Here is a 14,210-nt window from a genome sequence, read left to right on the forward strand (position 1 = left end):
ACTTCATCTCCCTCCCTCTGTAAGTCCAAGCAGTGCCTCTGACACCCGTCTCCAAGAATACATGTTTACTGCATGGAGTGGAGAACCGCGTAAGGGTTTGGACCCAATCCATGAGCTTTTGGCCAGACCCTTCCCAATCCATGTTATCCTTCATCTCCCCAGTGCATAATCAGGCTCTCCAAACACAGCATTCTCAGGTCCCAGCCCAGAGCTTTGAGCTCCCCAGGAGGAATAGGCTAAAAAAAGAAAGAAAAACATTACATTGCCAACTGAAGAGAGTGCTGAAAGGAAAGAGATGCCAGGAGCGCTTAAACAAGAATTCGAGACCAGGGGACGCTTGGGTGTGTGTTTTCAATCCGCAGATGGGAGACGTGTTCATTGGGAAATGACTGCCACTCACTGTTAGCTTTAGATCTCATAGCTGATGTCCCAGAAAGTTAAATGGCCATGATGAGGACATCCCCACCTGTATTAGAACTTTCTTCTGGGATTGATGGATTAGTGCAGTGTGTGGTAAAATGGTGCCGCTCCTCCTTTGGCTCTGAAACCTGTGTTGGCAACTCAAACTTACAAAGATGGAGATGAGCAATTTTACGTGGGCAATCGGTCCTGTCGGCAGCAAGGTGAGTTATTTGGGAAAATCACATCAAGACACCAGGGGGTCCAGGGCTCCCTTGGGTGCTGCGGGGTGTTCTGCGGCACCTGGACCCAGCTGGCAGCAGCATGCCTTGGGAGCAGAGGAGTGCATGAGAGCAGCACCCTGTGACAGCCCCGGAGGCAGGGTGTCCACTGCCACGGCCCCAGCCTGGTGCTGCAGTGGGTGGATGCTCCTGCTGCTCACACTGCAGAGTGCCCAGGACCAGGTTCAGATGGGGCTAACAGGGGAACTGATGGGGGGAATCAACATCAGCTGAGCTACACCAAATTCTGCTGTTTTAGGGCAAAGCTTCAGTTATCTGGGTACAGTGGAGTTCACCTTCTCCGAATACCAGGCCTGCAGCTGCCCCGGGGTGCATGGAGGTGCAGGATGGAGGCTGTCACCTCCCTGGGCTCTGTAACCAGCCCCACGGGGAGGGATGAGCTCTCCAAACATACCACAGATGCTGATTCATGGGGACATCTCCCAGCACTGATGGCTCAGGCTGCTGGGGGAACATAACCTTTTACAGCACATTCCAGATCTCTGCTGAAAAGCAATTATTGATGCTTTTACCTCTGGGCAGAGCTGTACAAATAATGGATCATATCTCTGCAAGCTGCAACAGGTCAAGGAGCAGCACTCTGGCTCACCCCGGGCTGTGTGTCCTGGGCTGGGCATCTTGCCTGCTGGCTTGTGTGTGTATATATTGTGTGTCTGTGCATAGCCTATAATGCTGAAGAAACAGTGGCAAAGACATGAGATCAGAGGCTGGACACGGGTGATGAAGCCATTTCCTTCTCAAAAGGATGCATCTAAGCAGATAATTCATTCAGCTCCCATCCAAAACCCACCACTCCAAAACCAGCTATTTCTTGAGGATTGCTGGTGCATGGCAGGAGGATGACATGTAACGCCAGCTGCTCTCCTGCTGCACAGGCGCTACCCGCTTGCACAGCGGCTGCAGGACACTGGGCTGTCATCAGTCACTGCTCCCAGCAAGCCCCATCCCATTTGCGTGGTGAGATCCAGCCTACTGGAACCACAAAATTCCGCAAATGTGGGGAGCGAGGTTTTGGTGCATTAAGTCACAGCTAAGTGGAGATTGTTCAGTCATCCCTGGATCCCTGTGTCATCCCTGGGTCCCAGTGTCCCCATCCTAGTGACATTCCATGGGGACCCCACTGAGTTGTGCAGTGAGGAGGGGAGAAAGACAACAACGGAAGCAGGTTCAGTCCATTGGAAAAAAATCCTGCAAGGCGAGTGCTTCCCATCTGCCAGTGCCTGGCGAGCAGCAGGGGCTGAGCATCCCTGTCCCGCTGCCACCATGGGGACTGGAACAGGAGGGTGCAGCCGACCCCTGCTTTGCTTAACCAGCTGGAGCAGGTCCTGAGCACCCAGAATAACTGTGTTGGGGCTGGCAGCATGTTTGGGCATGGCCTGGCCTTGTTGGTGTCCACAGATGCCACTTGTTTGGCTGCCCAGAGGCCTCAGAGCACTTTCACAGTAGCCCACATCCTCCCTGCTTCTCCATGGAATCTCCTGGAGCTCCATGCTCTTGCTGGGGGCACCCGCAGCCCACCCCACCACACACTCTCCAGCATTCACACTGCCTACGCCAGGGCTCTGCAGAGCAATGGTGAGCAACAAGGAGCTTCAGCTCGTCACTGCTTTGTGCCTGGGTGGTTGCAGAAGGCTGCGCAGGGTACATCTCACCTGCCCATGGCCAGCGTCCCCCAGGACCGATTACTCCTCGTGTAGTCAGTGATGCTCAAAGTCCAAACATAAGCACAGGGTCTGGCTGAGCATATGACCCTGAGGGGCTGGCAGAGACAAGGGGGAGCCCAATGCCTGCAAGCAGGGCTGTTGTGGCCACGTGCCAGTGAGCAAGCACGCACAGGGCAGGCGAAAGCCTGGCAAAATACCTCGGACAAGCATATGAAGATGAGTGGAAACATTTTCTGCATTAATTGCACTGCTCTAATGGCGAGAAAACACAAAGCAGTAGGAGGAGGGTTGTAGATGGACACTGCCTGGCACATCTCCCTTTTGGGGGGATGCTCTAACAGTGATTAGAAGAGAGACAGCCTCTGCAACAGCTGCTTGCCCCTGTATGTTCCCTCTGTTTGATTTTCTTTCCTTTTACTTCCAGTACAACAGCTCTTGTAGTTTTTATCTGCCAGTGTCCGCCAGCGTTTGCTGCTTCCCACAACATCCCAGGGCCCAGCATCAGGTGACCACACAAGGATGAAAACTGTTAGGTCTTTTGCTAACAAGCCTGCAGCCCTTGTGATTGCTGAGCGAAACCTCAAGCCATGTCCGCAAAGCGTTGGTCTGAGCTACTCTCTGAAGGTCCTGTGAGTTGGAAAGCTGGCTCGGTTCCTGCAAGCTTCAGACCTCTGGCGAAGGGAAACGGGGAAGGGAGGGGAAGGTGTTCCCCGGGGCTCGTTTCCACGCTGTCGTTGCTGAATGCAGCGGCGGGGCAGGGCGGGGCAGGGCGGGGCAGGGCAGGGCGGGGCAGGGCGGGGCAGGGCAGGGCGGGGCAGGGCGGGGCAGGGCAGGGGCGTGGCGTGGCGTGGCGTGGCGTGGCGTGGCGTGGCGTGGCGTGGCGTGGCGTGGCGTGGCGTGGCGTGGCATCGCAGCGCCGTCCCGGCCACCACCCGCCGCGTATCGATCCCACTTCCAGGGGCGGGGCGCGAGGCCCCACCGCCTGTCCCGCCCTGCGCACACGTGACCACGTCACATGCCGGAGCCCCGCCCAGCTCCCCGCTGCAACTCCGTCCAATGAGCGGACGAGCGGGCAGCTCATCCGCACGGCGATTGGTCGAGGCGGGCGTCAGTCCGCAGGCGGGGCGGGGCGGAGGCTCGAAGTGCGGAGGCTGCGGGCTGCGCGGAGGTGCGGTGCGTGGTACGGCGATGGATGGCGGTGCATGGCCGGCGGGGCTGGCTGGAGGGGCACGGGGGTGCTAAGGGGGGGGGTGGAGGGGCGTGAGCACGCTGGGCGCCCCGGGGTCGCGGGGTGCACCCGGCGGCGTGCACCCCAAGACTCGGGCCCCGGCGGGGTGCAGCGGGCTCTCGCCACTCCGGGGCTGAGCCCCGCTTGCAGCGGGGGGGCTGCAGCACAGGGCTGCGGGGGTCACCCCACGGCTCGCTGTCCCTGAGCCAGGGCACCCTGTCCCGTGGGCCCTGTCAGGGGCACGCGGCCAACCCCTGATAAACCCTGCGAGCAGTTTTGCTGAAGTAACAGGAAACAGAAAGTTGTTATTCTGCAAAGGGACTGAGCCTTTGCCAGGACCGCACTGTACCTCCCACCGTTCAGGGCTGGATACAGCCAGTGCGGCGCCCGAGCAGGTCCTGTGCCTCCTGGCTAAGGTCTGGTAACCAGATGCTGCCCCAGAGCACCCAGCAGAGCCCAGCATGAGGAGAGGCAGAAGTCCACTGCAGCCCTGAGCGAAGGAGGAACGGGATTTTGGGGGGGTGGGGGCGTGGTGGAAAACTCAGTGTGAGATCCATGTGCCAGCAGGGATGGCAGGCAGGAGCCAGGACCGGAGCCTGCGGGAGGAGCTGACCTGTGCCATCTGCTGCGAGCTCTTCAGGGAGCCTGTCATGCTGGACTGCATGCACCACTTCTGCAAGGCCTGCATCCAGGGCTACTGGGACAGCTGTTCCCGTGTCCCCTCCTGCCCCCAGTGCCGCCGTGAGTTCCCCAGCCGGACTTTCCGCACCCACTACCTGCTGTCAGGGCTGGTGGAGAAGGTACGGCGCTGTGGTTCTGTGGAGCACCGGCACAGGATGCAGGTGAGTGGCTTCTGTGCGGCTGTGGACGAAGGGGATGGAGCTGCACGAGCCCTGTGCGGGCAGCAAGAGCCCACCATCCCCTCCTCCTGCAGTCAGTTCCCCGACTGGGGAGCCCTGTGTGTGCCTCACCTGGCCCAAGTGCAATGACATCTGTATCTCTTCCCAATTCATTCCCTCTCCCAATTTCCTTCTAGCTGTCTTTTGGATACTTTCTTTTCCTGCATTTATTTCCCTCACTGCTGTTCCCAACTTCCATCGCAGCCTGGTTGTTTCTCATGTGAGGACCACGCAGCTGGGGGTGAGGGCTGACTTGTGACTGCACAAGTCAGTGCACAGCACACAGGTTTTAAACCTTCTGCAAGCAGATATCCCAGACTGGAGCTCGCAGTCTTAAAAATAAACTTGTTTCATTATGTGCACATGTATATAATTCTCAAGCCTGTGCATCAGGTGCTTTCTTCTCCTTACTACCTTTATAAGAAATCCTGTTGCAGCCTCCCTCTAATGCTGGCCTCAGGAACCAGGATTGCTCCTGAATCACAGCAGAGTAGTGAGATGGTCTCCTCACCTTCTTTTCCTCGTTCCTGCAGAAGCACTTGGAAGATGCTTTGCAAGCTCGTCAGAAGGAAATGGAGAACTTTTTGAGGAGGAAGCATGCAACAGAGGAACATATCTGTGGCCTGACGGTAATGCCCTGTGACAGCAGCCTTTTGTACAGCCTCTGGGTTAATGTTCATAGGGGATCGGTGTATCACTTCAGCGAAGATTTGGCTCAGCTTCCTGTAAAAATCTAGATAAATAACTGTGTAGGGATCTGAACAAACTCCCCTGCATGTAGGCCAAAGCCCATCACTACTGAATATTCAGTGGAGGCTTTGGGAAAGGCATTAAGCACTCATTAATGCAGCATTTACAAGGTGCAGCAGAGCTGAGACAGGGTGAGTGGTGAGAGCTGTTGGCTGTTCTGGCCCTGCAGTGCTGCCACTTTGGGAGAAGGTTAATTCTTGGAAGCTCTAAAATCCTCTTTTGTGTCTGAAGGGGTGGCAGCAAAGCTGAAGGAGCTGTGTCAGCAGCATCAGTGTTGGTGCTGCAGAGAGCAATGGCCTTGACACAAGGACTGTGTTTGGATTTACTGCAAAGCTCTGAGGTGATGTGAGGAGCCTGGGTGCTCTCTCCAGGCTCTGGTGGCACCAGGCTGCCTCCTTGTCACTGATCAATGAAGCAAGAACAGCCACAGGCTGACTGTGCTTCCTTCCTGAGTGATGTAAAAGTATTAAAAGCCAAGGAAGGAGGGTTTAAGGAAAACATAAGTAGTTCAGAGGTGAGATAAAACTGATGAGAGCCTGCCCTCTGACTTAAGCCTCTGATCCCCCCTGCCTGCACTGTGTTTCATACCTCTATCCCACTGCCAGATTTTGAACAGACCTTTAAGGTTAATGAAAAAGTGTTAGAAAATACATGCATGCGGCTGATGTCCCATGGCAGTGAATGAGCTAAGAGGTGCTTCAAGAGTAAGGGAGCAAATGGTTGCTCTGAACAGGGAGACCATGCACATCCTCTGCGGTTCTGGTGCATCAGCACAAGTACCTGCTAGAGCAAAGGGAGGCTGGGGTGCCGTGCCAGCTGGTGAACCAGCTTCAGGTGTACTCTGGGGGAGATGGTTTTCCTGCTGGTAGAAAGGGATGTGCATTTCAGGAAGTGCTTCTCAAGACAAAAATAATGACGGCTAAGGTTGCACTTAAGAGATTAAAAGCTTAATTGGGAAAATAAAAAGTCATTGGCTGTCACATGTAAACAGGCAGGAAGGCAGTGAGAACCCCATAAGGTTGGCTGGCAGACTAAACAACTGGAAAAAGTGACCTCTGAAAAGAGCTGAATGGGATTTTATCCCATGCCATTAACTACAGAGATTAGTTTGTGCAGCTCCCCCATCTTTCCCATACAAACAGGAGCCCTGAGAGGCAGAGGCATCAGAGAAAAAGAGCAAGTTACCAGTGTCGGGCAGCTCTGCCCAGGGTCTGACACAATGTGAAATAAATGCTAGCTAACCTGAACAGCTGAGTCTGCAGCTCAAGAAAAGCAAGAGCTCCAGTCTTGCACACAAGCAAATTCCTGGTGGCGTGGGAGAGAGCTGCGGGCTCCCACTGTGGCTGTGTGGAAGGATTTCTAGCTAAGGTGACTGAGACATCGGTAGAGCTTTGTTTGTTTTTTGGTTTGGTTTCCCCCCACCTTTGGCTCTGCATTCTTGAAAGTTGTCCTTGTGTCCTGTTCTCCATCCAAAAAGTCGTAGGTATGTCTGAGACTCTCTGATTTCCAGGACTCTGTAAGCAGATTAACGGGCCCAGCCATCCCATGCACCTACTTGTGTGTTTTAGCTGCCAGACTCATCTTCTGCCTTTTCCCTCTGCTCAGAAGGTGTCTGGGGAACTGAACTTGAAGATCCGTACAGAGTTCGCCAACCTTCATCAGATCCTGGAGGAAGAGGAGAGAGCTGTTTTGGCAGAGCTGGGCGAAAAGGAAGAGCAGTCACTGGCACGGCTGCACAGGGACGTTCACCGGCTGGAGGAGGGGATGTCAGTGCTGCAGAGGGACATAGAGCGCATAGAGCAGACCCTGAGCAAGATAGAAGAGGTGTCGTTGCTGGAGGTGAGTGTTCTTGGTTGACCCTGGCAGGAGGCTGAGGAGTGTTTCAGGATCTGAATTTGGGATGGGGGGCAGTCTTAAATGACACTGCTAGGCTGTACCTGGAAGTTGTTCTCACTGCCATCCCTCCAGATTATCTACCCAATCCCTTGGAGTCTGGAGGATGTGGTGGGTCTCGGGAGTCTTCCTCCTTCTCTGTCACCCCTGTGAAATTGCATTGACCACAGTGCCCAGACAGTTTCCCCCAGGGTGGGGGTCCTGGCAGGTTGGTTTCCTATCCCTGTGCTGTGTGACAGCAGGAGGCAGAACAGGGAGCTTATTTGTGCAGCTGCATGAATTACAGACAGTGACTGCTAATTCTCTCTGCTCCTCACTGCAGGTGGAGAGCCTGGATATCAGGTACGTGTCTGGCATGAAAGAAGCTGATTTCCTTTTCAAGAGCTTATCTCTGTCCCTGGCTGGGACCACACAGGGGAGGGATCTTATCTCAAGTTCTAAAAGCATCACAAATTGCTCAGCGAGCTGCTGGTGCTGTGCAGGCGGGTGCTGGTCACCGGCACGTGTTGGATGCTCTCCCCAGGGAGCATGTGTGTCAAGACGGCTGGGCTGGAAGAGTGGGTGGAGGAGACAGGCTGGTTCGGAATGGGTGCAAAAGCCATGCATGCTGCAGGCAAGAACAGTGCTGATGCCACAGTCTTTGGGTGCTTTGGCTTTGCCCTGCACTTTCTTAGCTTCTTACAGCTCATGGGGCTGCAAAACTGACCTCGAGGTGCACGTTTATCTGAGGCTGCAAGTAGCTGAGGACCAGAACTGCTGTAGGGGAGCATGTCCCTGTCCCCTCCCTAGGGACTGCAGTGGGATGCAGCCCAGCTCCGCAGGCCTGGCCTGTTCACCCATGCAGGAGTCCTGCTTTGTTGTGCTGGTCTGCCATGAGTCACCACTTCACGAGTGGTGCTGCCAGATCTGTCTCTGTCCGCAACACCTCTGCACCAATCCACTTACCGTGCTGGGGGTAGAGCTGCATTGCGGGGAGTAAGCAGCTGCCAGGGAGGTTCATGTGCAGTCTTTACCAAATCCGTCGCATCAGTAGCATGCTGTGATCCTGACAACGCTCTTCCCGCAAGGCTTGTTAGAGGCACGGCGGAGGGGTTGACTGCTGCTCTCTCTGCCCCAGGCCCTCGGTGCGTGTTGAGACCCAGCCTGCCTTCGACCTGGAGCACTACAGGGACAGCCGCAGTGGCCCTTTGCAGTACATCTTCTGGAGACGGATGTTGAAGTCCATCTGCCCTGGTGAGCAGACCAGTGTGAGGGATGGATGTGCGATGGTGGCAGGGCCGGGGATGCTCTGCAGAGGGAATATGCAACCGGTAAAATGCCATGCTCTATATCTCCACAGCCCCTGCCCCACTCACTTTCGACCCTGAGTCAGCCCACCCCAACCTGGTCTTCTCCAGAGACCTGACGGCGGTGACAGAGAGGAATCAAGCCCAGCCTGTCCCCAGCAGCCCCCGGCGCTTCCGTCAATGTGTCAATGTCCTGGGCTCACAGACCTTTGACAGCGGCCAGCACTACTGGGAGGTCTGGGTGGGCAGCAAAACAAAGTGGGACCTGGGGGTGGCTGCCGAGGCTGTGGACCGGGCGGTGAAGGTCAAGCTGTGCCCTGAGAATGGCTACTGGACGCTTCGCCTGCGGAACAGGACGGAGTACTGGGCCACCACCACCCCCTGGGTGCGCCTGACTCCCTGCCGGCCTCCCCGGAAAGTGGGGGTCTTTCTGGACTGCCGGGAGGGCACCGTCACCTTCTTCGATGCTGGGAACATGTCCCACCTCTTCACCTTCCACCAGGTCGCTGCAGAGAGATACTGCCCCTTCTTCAGCACCTGCTTCAGCGATGGGAGGGAAAACATGGAGCCCATGCGCCTCTGCCACCTGGCCCTGTGAGGGACGGGGGAGTGGGGTGCTTTGGGCACACCAGCCTGGCACACCTCTCCCTTCAGAGCTGCTGGAGGGCTGCCTGGGGCTATGCTGGAGGCTGATCTTGTACATATGGACCTGGTGGGTGTTGGGGGGCTGTTTTAGTTTCGTTTTGGGGAGGGAGGAGGAGGTTGAGTCTCTTCCCAGCTCCTGTCTGCCCTCACTTCTCTGTGCTGTGGTCTGTGGGTACTGCACTGCATTCCAGGAGGTGCCTGGCACCCCTTGAACAACCTTCTGTCCCTGAGGATTGCACAGTTCAGTAACTACCGCCACAGGGCTACAGTGGAGGTGGCTGCAGGCTGTGTGCACCTCCTGTCCCTCTGTGCTCCCACCCTGTGGAGGAGGAGGGCAGTGGTCCCAGATCACTGTCGGGTGCTTCTTGACACTCAACTCTGTCCCTGGGGTGGGCTTCCTCTGCTGGAGGAGCTTTGTGGGGAAGGGCTCCAGGCTGGCAGCAGAGGGAGCTCAGTGCACGGTGTGGGACCCACTGCAGCCCAGGGACTTCTGGTGCTGTCTCCCTTCAACTGAAATCACTATTAAAATTCATTAGAAATATGACTGCCTGCTGGACCTGCTCAGGGCTTGCATGCTGGGAGTAGGTATCTATTGCACTGGGGTGTAGCACAGCCTGGGGACACAGAGCAGCCCTCTGGCCCCTGCTCCAGCCTAGGCTCCTTCCCTCCGCCTGCAGCACAGGAGGCATGAAGGAGCCACTGCTTGCTCAGCCCTTCCCTTGTGGCATTCCCTGCACGTCTTGCAGTGACTCTTGGCATTTTGCTTTACCCCCTCCCCGTGTTGGGCTGCTCGGGAACAAGGTGGGGGGTTGGCAGCCCTGTGGGGTGGGGAGGGTTGTCTGAGCTCACTCTCGTGGGTTTTAAGATCCAGTCTCCTCTGGCCTGCCTGGGTCTTAAGGATTTGTATATGTGAAAAATGTAAAGTCCCATTTCAGGCCAACTTACTGAGAGCCCCAGCAGCCTTTGCCCAGAGCGAGTGGTCCGAGCATGGCTCTTTGCCCGTCAGCCCCATGCGGCTCCACTGGCAGCGCTGCCCCTGCGGGAGGGTGGCCTGAGGCTCCTGGGAGGTTGGGGCAAGTTGAGTGGATTTGGCTGCTGCTGTTTGTGCAGGGGGAGGGGAGCTGGCTGCGTCCCCAGCTTGCTTGGCCTCGGTCATGAGTCAGTGGTGTTGACTTGAGGCAGGAGGTGCTGGGGTGGGTCCGAGCCTGGCTGGCAGGAGCAATGGGTGGGAGGGAGGATGGCAGTGCCTGGGGTGGGTGGGATTGTCGTGTTTATCCCACTGAAGTCCATTCCAGTGTCAAAGCAGAATTGGGAATTACCCCAATCCTGCATAGCCCCCAGTGCTGACTGGAGCCTGCAAATTCCTCCTCTGCAGAGGCCCAGCTTTCTGTGCTAGGGGAAGGGCCAGGCACAGGGGCTTTCCAGCTCCTGCAGCTGGGCACAGGGACGCTTGTCAAAGCAAGTCCTTCACTGGTCATCCCCCTGCCCAGTGGGGTTGGGACAGGGGGCCCTGTCCTCCCACAGTGGCACAAGAGACATTCATTCCCCTTTACAGTGCAGCACTGTCACAGCATGCCAGCACCGGGCTCCACTGTAGTGCCTGGTTTTGGGATTGCCTAATGCCTGTGCTGGGGCAGGAGAAGATGTAGTGCCCAGCCAGAAAGCAGGATGACCCATGCAAGGTGCAGACAGATGTGTCCTCCTGTGCAGCAGCACTGAGAGCCTGGGGCTCTGCTGGGCGTGGGGTGGAGGCGGGTGCAGACGGGACCCAGTTTTTGGGAAACCGCTGCTCTGTGCAGCCTTGCTCAGGAGGGGCTGTCAGGGGATTCTGGTCCCTCCTGGTCCCCAGTTGGGCTTTAGCTGGGGAGCGACCCCTGCTCCCTCTCTGCTGAGTGCCTGGGCTGGACTCTAAGCCTCCTCTCGGGGCTCCTGCCTCATCCTCTCACTGCCCCCCAGCCTCAGCTCAAATAAGAGTGGAGAAGAGAGCTGTTAGCTTGGAAATGCTGCTGTGAGCAGGAAGAGGTCCCAGGGGGCTGTCGTCCCCCCTCTAAGGGCTGGGAGCCTCTGCGGGAAGTTGGGGCTGGTTTGAACGCAGCAGGGAGCTGCGGCTGGGGGAGCTGAAACCCATCGTCCTCCTTGACCTGCCCCAAAACTGCAGGCAAGTAAGGCTGGGCAGCAGCAGGCAGCTGTCCCCGAAGTGTGAGGGGGAGCAGAGCCGCCAGGCACTGGCAGGCAGCGAGCGCAGCCGGCTTCGGCGGCTGCCGGCAGGCAGGAGGGCGACAGCCAGCTCCCACTGCCCACCGCTGCCGTGTGCCGTGTGGGCTGGTGTGGCGGCACAGGCTGCGCGCAGCTCGCTGTGACGTGTGCCAGTGCCATCGCTGCCACCTCCTACACCTTCCCCTTGCCAAAGGCAGAGCTGGAGAGCAGTGAAACCTGCTTGTCCCAAATCCCTGGGCTGAGCAGCCTCCTGAGGATGCACGTCCTTCCTCCTTCTCCTTCTGCCAGGCTGCGTGCAGTGGCCAGAGCGTGCTGCTCACAGGCGGAGCTGTGTTTCGGGTATGTCCTTGCCTGGCCCTGCTGGCGAAGGGCTTTGGGAGGAAGGCTGGGGCAGGCAGAGCCCCTGTCCTGCATGCAGCACATATGGTGGCTCCTACATGTGGGGAAAACACTGCTCTGGGGTGCCATACGTGCAGTGTTAGCCTGGCAAGGAAATGCTGCCTGCCGTTAAATGCTGTCTGAAGATGCATTTCACTGATAAACCATAGCACTGCGGAGTAGAAACCGCAGGTGCAGAGTGAATGCAATGACCGGCTGGGCCTGGCCCTGGGTTTGGGCAGGAGGGGACAGGGATGGGTGAGCGGGCACCATGGGGTTGAAGCACCCCTCTCTGCTCCAGCATTCGGGTTCTGCACCTGCCAGGGCTGGTTCTCGCCATCTGTCCCCAGGACCAGGCTGTATTTTCTCTCTAAGTTACCTTGTCTTTTTGTCCCTGGGTGTTCTCAGACCCACCCCAGTGTGCCTTTCCCATAGCCATGCCTGGGTCTGGGCAGTGTCTGGCAGCTCCTGCCCTGGTCCCCTGCTGTAATGAGTCTGTGTCTTTACGCCGTGCTTTGGGGAAGCCCTTGATTCCTCCGGTCTCCCCACGTGCCGGAAGAGGGGCAAGATTTTAAAATAAGATCCCTTTGTTTCCCAGGGTGGCAACAATGGAAAGGTCCCATCGGTCCCACAGTCACCCTGTGTTTGTCATGGAAAATTCCCCGTGGCGGGGCGAGCCCTCCCCGGCGTCCTGCCGTTAGATGGCAGCATGGACGGGCTGGTCCCAGTCACCACCGCCTGCATGGTGCCACATTTGTACTGCAATGGATGGAGGATGCCAAAAGCCCTTGATTTTGGGGGTTCCAGAGGATTCCCCCCCACACCCCAGGTCAAACCCTCTGCTCTTCTCACACTCAGCCTCTCCAGGCAGCCCTCAGGTCATGCATTTTGTCCAGCATCTCAGTGGTGTGATGTGATTCATCCCTCCATCACTGTTCACACCTCATCACCTTGCTGCTCATCTCAGGTGCATGACGGCTCCTGATGGTCATGGTGGTCCCCAGTATGGGTATGCTGCCGTGGCGGGGAGCTCCATGGCTGCCCCATCCCTGATCGCAGCCCCTGGCACCGGGGAGTGGTCTGATCCCGCAATCCCAGCTCTTCACTCCGCAGTAGTGGCCAGTGCTGCCCCTCTCTGCAGTCCCTAGCTCTGCCTCATCACCCCATCATCATGCTGAGTTTTAAAAAGCTCTCTAGAAAGTTGCAGGGGTTTGAGCACCCACCTGGGATGGAGGGACACCATCATTTTCTGTTCCTTTGAGATGGAAGGGGGAGGTGGTCCAAGATGAGTCTGCTGAAGAGCAATGCAGCCAGCGGTCTCAGGGTTAAAAACTCACTAATTAGGCTGGGGGGAGCTGGGTAAAATAACTTTTGTGGCTTGGAGCCCCTCTGATGGCTCCAGGAGAGGGACAGGGTGATTTCTTCCATGGGTTTGGCAACAAGAGCCGTTGAGTGCACAAGAAGTTTTCATGCCTTTTCGAAGCCATGAGCACATGGTTCTCATTCAGGATTTTTCTTCACTGTCTGCAAACATGCACAATTAATAACCCCCCTGGGTGCAGCATGGGCTGTGCTTATTTATCCGTTCGGCGCTCACTGGGTGCGCAGGCAGCCAGCCAGGGCTGTGCCCGCCGTGCAGCCGCACTCCCAAAGCACTGCCATCACCTCCATCTGCAGTGTGTTCACAGTTGGTTTGCACCGAGCCGGAGCCGCTGTCGCTGGCAGTGGCAGTGCTGTAGAGGCAGCGCTGCTGGCACGTGAGGAGTGGCACACTCACCATCCCGCTGCCAACATCACGGTCGTGCATGGGTTTTGGTGTACGCCTGCCAGAGAGGGGTGTGTGTGCTGCGTGTAACGGTGCTGTGGGGGGCAACATGTCTGCCTCCCACTGCTGGCAGTGTGCATGCATGGACAGCATGAGCAGGGGGCCCCTAGTGCTCCCCCAAATGAGTAGGGGTGCAAGGGTGTGCACACAGGTGTGAGAAAGTGTGTGTGCATCTTTGTGTGCCCCTGGGGGCTGCAGGAGGAGTTGGGGTTCAGGGGCCATGTGCAGGATTGTGCGCCTGAGTGCGTGCATACAGGTGTGATGTGTGGGCTTTGGGGGGGATGGGGGTGCACGCAGGCATGGGGGGGTGTGTGCAGGCAGATGTGAGATGGGTACGTTCACGTGAGGTGTGCGCACAGCGGGCGTATTTGTGTGCAATCCCTCTGGTCTGAGAGGTCGGGATGTGTGCCCAGGTGTGCACAGGAAAGGAGATGCGTGGGCATTTGCACACGGGTGCGGGGCAATGTGCATGCACACAGATGCAGGTGGGATGCACAGGTGTGGGGGGTGCTCGGGTGTACGTGGGGCAGGGGTAATGCACATGCACGCACGCAGGTGCGGGACACGCTTACACCCCGCTGCAGGGGATGCACCCCTAGGACACGCACGCACCCACGCAGGTGCGGGGGTGCAGACACCCCGCCGGTGCCCGGAGCCGCAGGTGCGGGCCCCCCCCCCCGTCCCCGCCCCGCCCGCCCCGCCCCGGCCCGCCCCGCCGCCCGCC

The 14,210-nt window shown here is 57.5% G+C and overlaps 1 protein-coding gene across 1 annotated transcript; it reads left to right on the forward strand.

Moving 5' to 3' along the window:
* The first annotated feature begins 3,380 nt into the window (after positions 1–3,380).
* On the forward strand, positions 3,381–9,607 carry LOC142061534 (zinc-binding protein A33-like). Its single transcript, XM_075102713.1, is given in 8 exon segments — positions 3,381–3,402; positions 3,405–3,533; positions 4,161–4,435; positions 5,026–5,121; positions 6,848–7,081; positions 7,458–7,477; positions 8,253–8,368; positions 8,475–9,607. Coding segments are annotated over 8 exon segments (1,437 nt in total). The 3' UTR covers positions 9,020–9,607.
* Positions 9,608–14,210: the final 4,603 nt, after the last annotated feature.

The sequence above is a fragment of the Phalacrocorax aristotelis genome, chromosome 8 (assembly GCF_949628215.1).
Source record: "Phalacrocorax aristotelis chromosome 8, bGulAri2.1, whole genome shotgun sequence".
Classification (NCBI taxonomy): domain Eukaryota; kingdom Metazoa; phylum Chordata; class Aves; order Suliformes; family Phalacrocoracidae; genus Phalacrocorax; species Phalacrocorax aristotelis.